Here is a 14,374-nt window from a genome sequence, read left to right as displayed (position 1 = left end):
ACATCTGAGGAGAAAAAAAATCTTATACAGGAGAGAAGTTGCAAAAGTAAGTGTGATAATCTAGACAACCAAGATGTTTCCTCTATAGAATCTCATGGTTTTAAAATTTTTTTGAGTTAGTGTATTTTAAACTCCATGTGCTACAGCATGGATTGACATAGATTTTGATAATAGTTTTCATCCACTCACTGAAAAAAAAAATTCTTTAAAAACTTTTCAACATTTTTTTCTGGTCTTCACAACTTTGCTGTGATACCTGACAGGGATGCCAGATGGCCCAAAGAGATAAACATCAAACAAGTAAAGTGTCCCTGCATCCAGCCCATTGATGGTCTCTGTTGTGACAGCTCGCTGGAGATTTATATCATAGAAATACTTGCACAGCACTTTCTCTGACTTGTGCCGTGTTTCAGGTCCAGAGCACCTATCCAGATTCTGCAGGTCCATCCAAACCTGATCTTCTTCTATTCTTTTTTTGTACACACAGTACTTGCTCTCCTCCTGTGTTCCTAGCCAGGCAATGGTGACAGAGTTGCAGCTCCTGAGTTTACTGAAGGACTTGATTTTTAAGCTCTCTGGAAGGAGTGGAAATAAGGGCTTGTGGAAATGGGGGGACACTTGTACTTTCACAGAAGAGTTAGATTCCTCTGTGGACCTCAGCTGCACCAAGTATGTGTCCAGTAGCTTTCCCTTCAGTGAGAAATACCTCAATCCTGAAATGTTTTCTGATGCCACTGTTTTACCATTCTTTGTTATGTGAACCCGTACTTGACCATGACACAACTGAAAGATGAATTGTATTTTCTTGTACCTTGACTGGTACTGCAGATTATAGTATTTATTTTTTTTCCCATCGAGGACAACCTGAATCACTTTCCCATCTTTCAGTTCTGTCACCTTCGGTTCAGGTTCTTCCAGGGTTCTTGCAAATGTCCCCGTGTAAGCAGCACTGGCATTTGTGAGGAGATTGACAACAAAAACATCGAAGTAATATTGAGTGTTGGGACTGAGACTGGGCACTGTGTAGGTGTTCTTGGTACCCATGCATATCTGCCTGACTTCCCCACTACTTACTTTGTTGATGATGCTCAGTTCACTTTTGGACAATATCATCACCTGCTGTGGTTCTAGAAGGTATGGAGAGAGAGACAAAGCTAATGCAGGTGGCAGTTTCATTCCAGAGGATCTGATTGCTGTCTCAGCAGCACATAAACTCTTATAGTTGTGCTTTTCATTAACTAGAAGACAATATTGGATGTTTTCCCTATGTTGGGAGACAGAGGGACTGTGTTTCCAGGTCAAAGTCACTGTTGTATGCCCGATGCCAATAACATCTATGCGTGGATCCATTGGAAGTTCTGGATAGAGGTTCTCAGATGTTGTGTCAGTTGTTAAATACACCGTAATGTGTGTGTCACGCTCAGTGGATAAGAACTCTAGCATGTAAAGGGAAGAATGAGAGGACAAACCCATATAAGTCTCTATGGAATTTCCCTTATAGTTAAAAATGGTGGATACCATGCTGGCAGCCTTCTGAGACTTTGCAGTTTCTTGTGTGTCATGATCACCTGCAGGCAGGAAGCAGATTTGTAACTTTTGCTTTAACAGGCATGAAATAAAGCACATTGCATAGGTTTAATTGTTTATATGTCAGGTAACATCTTTTCTTTCTGAAAATGTTAATATAAATACAAATATAAAAATACTTTTTGATGCTAGAAACTTATTTTCTAAAAGTTGAATAGATTTTATTTGAGCAGTGCAGTGGTAAAATTGTTTTCAAAGAGAATATAACTATAAAAACACAACTTGCACAAGCCTGACCTGTACCATGGCTGATGTTCCTACAATTTTCTGTTTCCAGTGGCTGTCTATTAGGCTACTTCTCTTCAAGAAGACTCGTATTTTCTATGAAAATAATTTTATTTAATTTTGTTTTGTGCCACTGACTCCTATGAAGTGGGAAAACTTATTAATTTAAAGCAATGTCATTTGAACTCCTCAGTCAGATGTCGATGCCTCACAGGTACAAACCTGATAATGGCAGCCTTCAGATTTTAGTTTGGAAAATTAATTGAAAAAAATAATCAAAGATAATGGAATTTGTTCTTGGGCTAAAAGCAGTGTAATGCCCTCTGCTGTGCTAGATGGTAATTTTAGGGGAAAAAAACAAAAAAACCCCAAAAAAACCCACAACACAACAACAAAAAAAAACCTGCTAAATCTTCTGCACATCACTGAGGAGAAAAATAACTGGTTCCAGTGACTTAAACCACAGAAAAAGAGCTGAGACAGCAGCAAGAAGTATGGGCTGGTTCCCAAATGGAATGGAGTTCCCAAATGTTGCCCTCCAATTTTTTATTTTTCTCATGTAATCCTCAATTTAACCGAGTTGATGGCAAAATCCCATGGGCTGCCATGTTTCACCAATGGAGACAAGGATGTCTTCTTCAGCCCATGGAGTTTACAGTTTAGGGAAGTAAAAGATGCTTGTGGGGAAGTGTCTGCAACACAGCTCCTTATGAATATCTTTGGCTTTCCCTGTCTCTGCCCAGGCAGACCAAGGGTCTTACCTCGTGTTGCTTTTCCAAGGTAACTTGCTGAAGCCTTGTGCACAAGTATGCTCCATTCAATGGGCACATCACAGGGGGTCACTGTTACTGTGAAAGGTGCAAGGGCTCTGCCTTCCTCCAGAACAAAGTAGTACCTGTATATGTGGGTTAAAACCAGAGGGGGAAGTGTCAGAAAATTCATGTCTGCCTGAAACTCCTTGCAATCAACCATTCTGATGTGGACCACTCCACCATGGGCAGGAGTAACCAGTCCCCTTTGAGGTGCATCAATACAGGGGGATGGTAGATGTCTGAAATCATCAGCTGTTGGAACAATATGCCCTGTTTTGTTTTGTTTTTCTAATACATAAATACTCACTGGAAAAATTTATTGACTTAACATCAACAATATTTTTTCCCACTGGAATTTAACATATTTCAGGTGAATGTCATATCTCAGCACTTACCTCTTTTTTTGGATGTGGACTGCCTGCCAAATAACCACCCACTGGTTAACTCTGAGGAATTCAGTACACTTTTTTTACAGGATTTCCTGATGGAATTCAGTGAAAATTCTTAAAGTATATATCCTCTCATGTGTTCTTGCCTATCTAGGTCTTCCTCAGTGTCAGAAATGGATGTAACATTATTAGTATTAGTCAATACTGAAGGTCATCAGGTGCCAATGGTGCTTTCATCCAGGCCAGTTCTAACTTAGTGTGCATGAACAGTACAGAGCTATATCAGTCTGCTCCCTCAGGTTTCATCCTGCTTATTTCCAGTAAAGCCCAGCCTTTTCTCTCACTCCTTTGGTCTTCTGTTTATTTCTGTTGTTTTGGTATATTCAGACTGTATACAGCCACAGAAATGTTTGGGCTTGGGCCAGTCCCTCTGCAGTTAAATGAAAGCACTTAGAGGGGTTTTGTTGACTCATAGGACAAGCCTACTCATTATGGATAGGTCACATCAGCCTGGAGGTCTGGCTTTCAGGATATGGCTACTGAGCTGGAGTCAAGCTTCACTGGAAACAGCTCCACATTCTTGAGTATCTTAGTTTAAGCCAAAACTTGTCATCTCCTGGTTTCCTGTTTGGATGACTCTGAGGTTCAGAAGATCCTGCGTGATGATATAAACTGAAGGGCTTTGTGTTTCTAACTGCAATCTTAATGTTATGCCACAAGAGCACAGCAAAATTTACTCTTCTCTGAGATTTCATTGCCCATTTGCCTTTAAGAAGGGGAGCTCCTGGTTTTGCTCTTGTGAGTATTGCTACACTGTGTAACACGTGCTGCGTTCCAGTTTCTTTCTGTGCAATGCAAATCAAGGCTGAACCATCTGTCTTACTCTCTGCTCCATGACCACTGTGTCTGGGTGTATGTCAAGGTCTGTACGTGTTTGGCACTGCCAAAAGTGGAGTCTGATTAAAGCACTTGAAGTGCAACTCTTCCCAAGCAAAAGCTCAGTCTTTGCTACCCAAGATGTAGTGCCAGTTGTAATATCTAGATCACCTACACACCTCAGTAAGACAGAAACTGCAGGTATTTCTGAGAAGTGAAGAAACTGTGGAATTTCTGCATGAAAACCACTGTTAATCTTAGCAAGCTTTAGTGCCATCCAATGAAAACATTTCCAGCATGCAGAACACTGGCAGTTTTTCAAACAAGAAGGCTGTGCAGATATTTTGTTGATTTTTAGGATAAATTATTTGGTGGGCAAAATTCTTGAGTTTTACAGTGACTAGGACAGCTGATGTGTCTCTGCCGTTCTGAAGCCAGGCTGTTTATGCAACATGACTGCTTACTGTTGGAACCCACCTGCTCTGGATCAGCTCTGCTGCTGCTTTGAAAACCACCACAGAAAGCTGCCTGAAATGCATATGTGAATCTAAAATTCATCCCAGAGGCTCATGCCAGATTTTGGGCAATGTTGTGACACTTAAGCTTGACAGAGATGGGGCATTTCTCTGGAAATTCAGTGGATACTGATGGAGGCCTGCAGGCACCCAGCAATTCTTGGCTTATACTTGTAGTGTGGCCAGAGTCATAGGGAAGTATCTGAAAATAGGAGTTACTTGCACTTACCTTTTAGGTATATCCTTCAGCAGGTGAATTGTTGTTTCCTTACCATCAGCAAGTATCAAGGAGTGGTAGAAATTGAAGAGATTGGTCTTGAAGCTCTGTTGGGAACTGGTGGTGGATACTTTCATGGGATGACAGAAGCAAGTTGCCATGAAAAGCTGGAGAGGCAGACGAAACCAGAACCCGGACATCTTTAGTACTGCAAAGTGAGATCACAAGAGTTAATGGCAACTGCTGTCTTAGGGGAGAAAATAATTAGTGACCCTCTCTTTCTGTGCCTTTCCCTGGTATTTAACTTAATCACAGCAGGTCAGTTACCATTTTATTCAATTGCTTAAAATTCACAGATAAATATTTCTCAGAGGATCTCTGCAAGGACTTAATGGCAGAAGCTGCTATGAAGTCTTGCATTATAGGAAAACATAGTCAATGTAGTGACAGTGCAATATCCCAAGAAAACCCTTTCACTGCTGATAAAATGAGTGGAGAATTACATTTAAATACTTTTTCCTAGTTTGGATAAATTTCCTTGGATAAATTTCAAGGCTGAATTATTTGTAATGGAACTGATTCTTTCAAACTCACAGGAGGTCACTACATCCCAAACACTGCTTCTGATGGTCTGTCAGAGATCATTTAATTTTTATTTAATCACTTGTGACTGTAGATATGTGTAGAGAAGAGGTTAAGAATAACTAATTCAGAGCCAGGCAATATACTGCTTGATGAAAAGTGGAGGATCTTGGATAAGAATCCCAAAACTGATAGTTAGGAGATTTTAAGCTCTATGTATCTTGTTTGGAGGAAGGCTTTATTACTTTAGGATAAATCATTCTGATAATTCTGTATTTCCCATCCCTTTGTCACCTGCATCGCTTCCAGTCCACCTCAGCACTTGCTGCTCACTGGAACTGTAACAGGTCTATTGTGTTCACTCTGATAAGAGATTCTAAAAAATCATATTTGCCCCATCCTTTTGCCAGGAAGATTTAGTTTGAGCTTTGAATCTATGAAATAAGTGTGCACAAACAGTCTCAAATCACCTCTGCAAATGCTGACATGATTTAAACTGTGCTGTGGACATTGCACAGAGCTACACAGGTACAGGAGACTCCAGTTAAGACAAGAAATTTTGATGGTACACTACTGCATGAGGTTATTGATTATCCTGACAACTTTTTGTGTCTGTCATATCCAGTTTCAGAAGGAGATGAAAGTGCAAACGTGGAAAGGGCACAAAGAAGAGAAGGGAGATAATAAACCTTTAATACAGGTGCCAGCTGTAGCTCAGGGATTTGGAAAGCAGAGGGAGCTCTGTGAGCAAGATCTCTTTTTTGTGGAAAAAGTAGCTTATTGCATCTTACAAACGGCAAGGAGTCAAAATCCTGGTTAAATGTGATTATTGGCTAATGGTAGGAGAGAATATAAAAGACACAGGCTCAGTCCTTTGTAATTTTTACTCATTTCTGAGATCAGCCCTGAGATCCTTATGGTGCTAGCAAATGTGCAGAAGATCTTAAGCAGTCAAAATACTTACAATTCTTCAGACCTATCTCAATTAAAGCAACTTTATAAAAGGACCACTTCCTTTATAAATCCATTTCAGACATGCACATTTAAACCTAGTATTGAATAAATATGTAGATTTTTATGTGCAAAATTTATTTTCATCTGTGGTTCTCAAAGTAATGCACATCTTCAGTATCAATGAGATTATTACCGAAATTATCAATACCATGTCATCTGAATGCCCTGCTTAACATCCTAGTAAACTTAGGATATTGTCTTTCTCCCTTTAGTACTTTGAGCAATTGGCTGAGTGCAAGATTAAACAACCAACAAACAACAAGTTGAAAGAACATTTAAGATTACTATATCAATTCCATTTTTAGCATTCTTGTAACAGAGCTTTCCTTATTACTGAGTCACTTTGCCACATTGTTGTTTTCATAGTCTAACTATAGTTTATAGATTCAAAATATAACCCCCAATATTTTGTTTTACCTTTGACAGTGGAGTCTGAGTTGCTCTGTGCTTCAGAGAGGATTAAATAAAGGAAAAAAAATGCTTTTCTACTGCTTAAATGAAAACCACACTTGAAAACCACCCTGATACCACAGCAGTTCAGCTTTTCCTGTCCAGGAAAACAAAGCAAGCAAGCAACCAACCTATAATCAGCTTATCCCAAAGAGAACATCATCCTAAAGGCTGATTTCACTCAATTGCACAAACAGTATATTCTCAGACTCTTGGAAATATGTTGCACAAAAAAAAGTCTCCTTACCTATTGTGTTCCTGGCCAGATGATTCCCAGACCACTTGCTTTCTTTGCTGAATAAGCATAAAATAAAACAACATAGGCTTTTCAGATCTCTGTAGACAGATGAAAACCAAAACTGTACGACCAGTTTAGCAGGACAGAACTGATTTTTCCATATGGCTCCTGAGCAGACATAGTAACTAAAATGCCTGCAGTATTTTAAGAAAAGCAAATAAAAACCCAAAAAAACCCACCAAAAAACTAAAAAACAAACAAAAAAAACCTCCACAAAAATGTAGTTTTGATATTTTCTTAAGTAGGGTTTTCAAAGGTTATTTTAAACTTGCATTTTAAACTCCAACCTCCTGATTATTGTCCTTGCAGTTCTGGAGTTGCTTGTGGAGGGCTGACAAGCACGTTCAGTGTGCTGCCTCCAGCCAGCAGGACTTTATTCCTGCACAGAGTGTCAGCCAGACTGCTGGAGCAGCCTAATCCCATGGAGGCTGGCGGAGAGCAGGTCTCTTTGACAGAAATGCACAGTGAGGGGAGGGGGGGGTGAGATGGAGAGAGCAAACACTGTTAACCCTTGTTAGTCCTCAATACAAGCCAGCCAGGGGCACACTGATCTCCTCCAGAAAACTGGTTTTTCATCTTCCAGTACTTCGATGGCCCTTCAATAGAACATGGGATCTCCTGACCCTCAGTACTGCAGAAGTTCCAGATGGTTTCAGGTGTGCTCTGTTTCTGGTGTGTTTTGTTGCGGGTTTTTTTGGCTTGTTTTGTTTTTTTTCTTTGCTTGTTTTCTTCTTTTTGTTTTGTTTTAATGGCCCAACAGGTGCTGACTGGCTCATAGAAAGCAAAACAGAAAAGCTGTATGGGAGGGAGTGCTCTGCATTTGTAAAGCAGTCTGGAATTAGCAATCCTATGAAGACTGTCAGGAATCTACTGAATAGGGCTGTGAAGATTTCTTGGCTTGCAGAGGCTGTGTAAAAAAGGAACTCCAAAAGAGTAGGGGTTGGAGGAGTATTTCTGGGGTGACAGTATTGTGACTGAGAGGGCAGGAAGAAAAAGAGTGCATAGGAAATGGCTCCAAGCAGGGGCAAACAACTGTGCCTGGAATTGGGGCTACAAGGCAGTTGTAGCAAAGCCATGGTCCTGAAAAGGCCTGTTCCTGCTGAGGGATAGGGGCTATGGCCTGGATTCGTGTGCTGCTTGTACTTCTTGGCCTCTTGGCCTGAGATGCCAGGAAAGGAGCCCTGAGGGTGTCCCTCTGGGCATGTATGTTCTGCTTCAAATCTGCACTGAAGGCAAGCCAGAAACCTGCATGATCTAGGCAGGGGGCAAAGGCAGAGTGTAGTAGGGAGGCTAGGTCTTTTATTTATTTATTTGTTTTAAAATAAAACCTCTTGTTCAGTGTTTGAAGAGAATGACTTGGACTAACCCTTTACCATTGTCCCCTTGAATTTAAAGCTGCATTATTTATGCCTTCCCAAGAATAAGTTTTTTAAGAGGCACAGGTGAGGGACAGTACAAAGAGGATTCAACAGATACTGCATAGCAGTTTCCTATGAAAATGTTAATTTGCTTATCAGCTGATGCAATGGAAATAAATATTTACAGTGTGTTCATTATCACTGCAGCAGATGGCAGGAATAATTACAATGTTGTTCATAAAAGTTTTGCTAAGAATTTATATGCAAGAAAATTTTGCTGAGCAACTGAGATTTAAAAAAAAAGAGACTGTGTAGGAGCCTTGATACAGGCAGTGTGTCATTAGAGTATCAGCAATGCTGAGCTAGGAAGGGACATTGCAAGATGTTTGCTCAACAAGTAGCAGAAATAGGATAAATAGCAAATAGGATCTTTCAGAAAAATTGTTATCCTGGTAATGACAAAAAAAAGGTAATGTCTGGGTAGCAGAGAGGGGAACAAATGAGAAGATAAGCACCTAGACAGAAGCAAACCATTCCCCTGATGAGAAGCATGAGAAAAATGTGAAGTCCAGTAAGTTCCAAGAGCAGGCCTGGAAGAGACAAATGTAGGTCAGATGAGGTGCCTCAAAAATGTGCACTGAAAACAGGCTGAGAGAAAGGGTATTGTCCATAACCTAAGTGTAGGGACTACATTATGTTTTTACTGAGATTTGGAGTGACTCGTGGGCAGAAATCAGCACTGAGAATAGTAAGGAAGTAACCAGTGTCGTTAAGTAGGAAGATCTTTGGGCAGGGCTCAGGACCAGATGTCACTCATATCTGGTAAAATCCTTAGTTAATATTAAAGGACATATTTATTAGAGAAGGGACTCACTGTCTTATCTTCCTCAAACCTCCACCAAGACAAGACATAACTCAGTGCACAACTTAGCTTCAGGGGAAGGCAGTGTGAGTCTTTTCCCTTGGCCATGGTTTGAGCTGTGTTAAGACAAATACTTGAAGGATTACTCTGTCTCCTGCTGAATGTCAGATGAAAGAGGCTGACAAGATAGTTTAAGTATGGAACTAGTGCAGTTACTCTCACAGTAGTTTCTCACATACTTCCCACATGATTTTCTGGAGCAGGATGCACATTCAGGGATTAAAAGGTTCACTGATGCAGAGCTGAATTCATGATTCATATAACTTGACTGACCTCAGTGGAGTTACAGCAGGGATAAATCAAACTCTTGATCTGACATACTGTTAAAAGACAAAACTGATACAAGAGGCTTCTCACTAGAAAAATATAGTCAGTGATGAACAGGCTCTGCTGGGCCTCAGAGCTGAATCAGTGACTTCAGAAGGGCTGCTCAAGAAATTCTACTTTTGTCCCAACCCTGCTGGCCATCAGCACCTTTCACAAATGCAAGAGATGACCAGGTTTGACACCAGAGACTTGTCTTTTACTCTGTTATGTAGTAACTCTGCTAAAAGTTCGGTAAATCTAAAAACAAAGGTGCTCTGTTGAAATTGGATCATGGAGTCAGGCCATCAAGTATGTCACTTGAAGATCTCAAAGATGTGGATTTCCTAGAATTAAAGTCCTAGTTTTCATACTCAGGTGATGAATCCTGCAAGCCAGAGGAGCATTCCACTGTCCTGGCAGCATACTGTCCCAAGGAACTCCCTGTCCTCAGCATGTGCTTGCTTTTTCACAGCATTCCTTTCAAAAGGATTCTGGAAGAGCCACTCCAGCCTACCCTACAGAGCACAGGTCTGATAATCTTGCAGAGCTGCTTTGTACTTGGCAGGGGGGATGTGAAAAAATTGGTCACATATACTTCAGATTAAGCAATTCCCTTGCCCTGGCAATTCACACACAGAAAACTTCCCAGCAGCCCCAGAGTTCTGGCTCACAAAACTTTGTAAGCTGAATTAAAAATGCATGGGGAAATAGAAATCTAATGCTTCAGTTATGAGACAAGTAATATTCTCCTATTCTACCTTTTACAAATGCATTCATGTATACTCAGAACAGCTGAGCAGAAGTGTTAGTCTCTAGCTTCCAGCTACCTATCTGCCTGCAAAATACCTTCTTAACTAATTAGCATTTGTAAACTCTGTTCATGGTTGTGAGTGGAAGTAGCAATCGATGTCTGACATTTTCTAATGCCTCCCATGTCACATCTGCAGGGAAAATTATAGCATTCACACACATTTTTCATGGCTGCAAGTTTCAATCTGTTCCTCTTGGCAAAAGAATCTAGCTTCTGACTTGTCCTTACAGACATGGGAAAGGGGAATGCAAATTTCTGTAAAAATCCCCTTGCAAGTGTAGGGATTCTCAGAATCACTGTTCGACAGCTACTGAAGTTAGTGTGTCCTTGAGAAGTTAATATACTTCTGGTTACCTCAAGAAATACCTTCTGAGACAGACAGCTGGGCTCCAGAAAGAATCACACTTTCCTCTGAAGCTGTGAAAGAAAGATGAGCAAAAATCTGGCACTGAAAACCTATGGAGGGTGCTGTAGTGGGGCAGCCTCTTCTGTTTCTTCCAGGTTTTGTCAAACCTTGGCAGTGCACAAACACTTAAAGGACTATCTGATAAGAAAAGCCTTAGTCTGTTCCTATTGAGTGGCATTAATAAGCAGGAGCGATGGGGAATTGCTTATAAGTAAAAAGCAGACTTGGGATTTTTCTGCAGTGTGTACCCAGGTGAGACTGTAAGAATCAGTTGTTATGGAAAGGTGGTGGGTTGTCCTGGTAGTACATACTGGGTTTGCAGGATAAAAAGTCAGTGGTCTTCTACATTTTGTATTCATAGCCTCCATTATGGCATGTGTATGTTGAGAAGTTTCCCAAGGAATTATAGAGTGATAACTGGTGTATCTACTAAAATTGCACTTGAGAGTTTTGCTAGCAGTCCCACTCCAAGATAAGATGCTGATACCTTTACACTCTAAACTTACAATTTTCTGATGCTATTGAAATTAAAGGTAGCCTTTAACCATCTTCTACTAAGTAACAATCTAAAGATTATAGACCCATGATTACCCCCACTGTTTTTCTATTCCATATTTTAAAGAAAGGATGTAATTAGTCAGAGGAGTCTGTTGAGAAATAATAGATGTGTAATTCCTGTGACATACTGTTTCTGAAGTTACTAAATTCAGCTTAATGGGAAAATTTCTCATTTTTATGACAGAATTTGTTTCTCCACAAGTGTAAATTCAGTGCAACAGAAAAATCTTCAAGTTCTCAGCCAGGAGTCAGAATTACACTAACAGCTTCTTTGTGAATTAAAGAGGAAAACATATTCAAGGTCCTGAGCTACTGTTTAATTTCCTTTTGCTTTTACCATACTCTTAGGCTTCAAGGATTTTAGGTTAAGTCTTGTTAAATAATGCCTTAAAAAACACCTACAAAATTTTCTTCAAGCCATCAGAGCTGCATACCAGTTTGGGCAGGTATGGAACAATAAGGTGAGGTGTTCAGTTTAGCTAAAAGCTACTGGATATCTCAGTTTTGAAAATCACAAGAAGGGAAGAAGTCTCATTGTCCATAACCAGTGTGCCATTTTAACAGAATAATCATATATTTTGTTCTTAGCTGCAGTGTTGCTTGTTTTATATGCCAAAGGGTTAAATTTGTATAAATAAAACTAATCCACCCTGGTTGACAAGGAGCATCAAAGGGTTTCCTACAGCAGAGGTTCTCAAGTGACAATTTAACTCTTCACAGTGACAAGTTAGAGAGAGGCAGGGAATGCTGAGCAGTCAGACTCTTGCTCTGAAATCAGGCACAGGACTGATGAATTTCTTGCATCTGGAGGGAGGCTCTCTGATACTGTGCTACTCTCTAGGCTTTTTAAAATCACCTTTGGTCTGACCAAGAGACCTTTCATCTTGTAGGTGCTGGTATCATTTACAGCATTCCACTTCCCTCTTGGGCTCCTGGGAGCCCCCTTTTCTTCACATCCCCAGAGGAATTTGCAAACAACCAAGATTTTCACCTACAGCACTGAACATTTTCTCAAAAATATGTGATCGTCAGTCGTTGCTGTGTTTGTCCTCGTGGGCTGCAGCAGTTTACTCCCAAGAGCTTTAAACTACAAACAGGCTTTTACAGTCTTGGAAAGCAGACTTCATGAATTTTTCTGCCTGGATCTCCTCCATGGTGGCTGGCAGAGAAGGAGTTAACCACTGTCCTCTTTTCTGCCTTTGCTGGCTGAAGTCACTGGCATCCCATCTGGTCCAGGCTGTCCTTAGCTCTTCCCAGCGTTCTCTGGGGAGAAAGACACTACAATACCCAGGAATTTTAACAATCCTAAACAGATTGGAGGCCACATATGGAGCAAAATGATTAAATTATGAGAAATCCAATCATATTTGCTGCCCTGGCCTTATATTTTAAGCATTTGGGATGAGGCTTTCTTCTCAGTTACAAATATTTTACATGCAGCAGAGATAATGAAGTTATGTTTGTCACTCCATTTTGTCCCCAGTGGAATAGTATCCATTTGAAATTTTGGTTGTATGAATTTAATGAATAAGTTAGCATTGCATCTAATATGCCATAAATTGTCACAGCAACTTGATAGTCATGATAATCAGAGTTAGGCTGTATAGAAGAAGGTATATAAAACATACTTGTGCGTGTGTATGCAGAAAGGGAAAAGTAATCTGTGTTTTGTAGTCTGCCATGTTTACTCTAATGTGGTTTTTTTCTGTGCAATTGAAAAGATCTGGATATTTCATGAGAGAGCTCAACAATAAGGGTTAGTTTGAAGCAGGTTTTTCTAGCCAAAATTCGGTATTGAGCAAATCCCTCCAAATGTTGAGCAAAAGTGTAACAATTAACAGAAAATTGCAGAGCTCATCCCACAACAATCTCCCCCTGCATCTTTTGATATCATCCTCCCTTCTGATACAGAACATCCCCTGCTGTGATGCCCTAGCAGCCATGGAATCCTATCTTCTCTTCCAGCACCACTGGCCAAGCACAGACTAGCCAGCAGCAATTCATTTTCATACAGAGTTCTTATCATAGAATCATAGAACCATAGAATCATAGAATCATAGAATCATAGAATCATAGAATCATAGAATTGGCTGGGTTGGAAGGGACCTCAGAGATCACCAAGTCCAACCCTTGATCTACTACCGCTGCAATTACTAGACTATGTAATCCAGTCTCTTTTTAAATATCTCCAGGGATGGAGAATCCACTACTTCCCTGGGCAGCCCATTCCAATGCCTGATCACCCTCTCCGTAAAGAAATTCTTTCTAATATCCGTCCTAAACTTCCCCTGGCACAACTTGAGACCGTGCCCTCTTGTCTTGCTGAGAGTTGCCTGGGAAAAGAGACCGACCCCACCCTGGCTCCAACCTCCTTTCAGGGAGTTGTAGAGAGTGATGAGGTCTCCCCTGAGCCTCCTCTTTCCCAGGCTGAACAGCCCCAGTTCCCTCAGCCTCTCCTCATAGGGTCTGTGCTCGAGTCCCTTCACTAGCCTGGTTGCCCTCCTTTGGACATGCTCCAGGATCTCGATATCCTTCCTAAACTGAGGGGCCCAGAACTGGACACAGTACTCGAGGTGTGGCCTCACCAGCCATTGTCTAGGAATGCCTTTGGTTTTGAATAGACTTCATGGGCATTTATTTGTGTGTTGACCAAAGTCCCCAGAGATGGCAGAAGAGAATACAGGTTGGTGGGACATGTCTTCAACTGCATGGAAAGCCTCCTTCACATCTGCCTGGGCACCTCTGGACCCCGGTTGCCTGCTCTGTGCACTCCTCTGTTGTGGTCCTTCCTGGCTCCAGCTCCAGGAGACTGTACCTGCCCAAGGCCATTCCTCAGCCTATCAGTCTCCTGCTCCCTGATTATCTTCTACTCCTCTCTGATTGTGAGATTGGTAAACGCACACATCAATGGGCAGGAATACAGGTCCTTGCAAAGTTGAAGAGAATCTTGTAAAATGACCAACATTGCTTTTTATCCCAAAGTTAAGTTCAAAAGGTCACAATATATTAAAATAATCTCTTAAGGAATTCTTGCAGTGGAAATACAGA

The 14,374-nt window shown here is 40.9% G+C and overlaps 1 protein-coding gene across 1 annotated transcript; it reads right to left on the bottom strand.

Annotated features, from left to right (window-relative positions):
• Nucleotides 1-216: 216 nt before the first annotated feature.
• On the bottom strand, nucleotides 217-4,821 carry LOC103536036 (protein NDNF). The gene is made up of 3 exons (XM_008502159.1): nucleotides 4,634-4,821; nucleotides 2,574-2,707; nucleotides 217-1,568 (listed from the first exon to the last, which is right to left on the bottom strand). Exons 1-3 carry the CDS (start codon nucleotides 4,819-4,821, stop codon nucleotides 217-219), a joined length of 1,674 nt encoding a protein of 557 aa, XP_008500381.1.
• Nucleotides 4,822-14,374: the final 9,553 nt, after the last annotated feature.

Source organism: Calypte anna, chromosome 6 (genome assembly GCF_003957555.1).
Source record: "Calypte anna isolate BGI_N300 chromosome 6, bCalAnn1_v1.p, whole genome shotgun sequence".
NCBI classification, from domain to species: Eukaryota; Metazoa; Chordata; class Aves; order Apodiformes; family Trochilidae; genus Calypte; species Calypte anna.
This window is presented reverse-complemented; position numbering and strand designations above follow the sequence as displayed.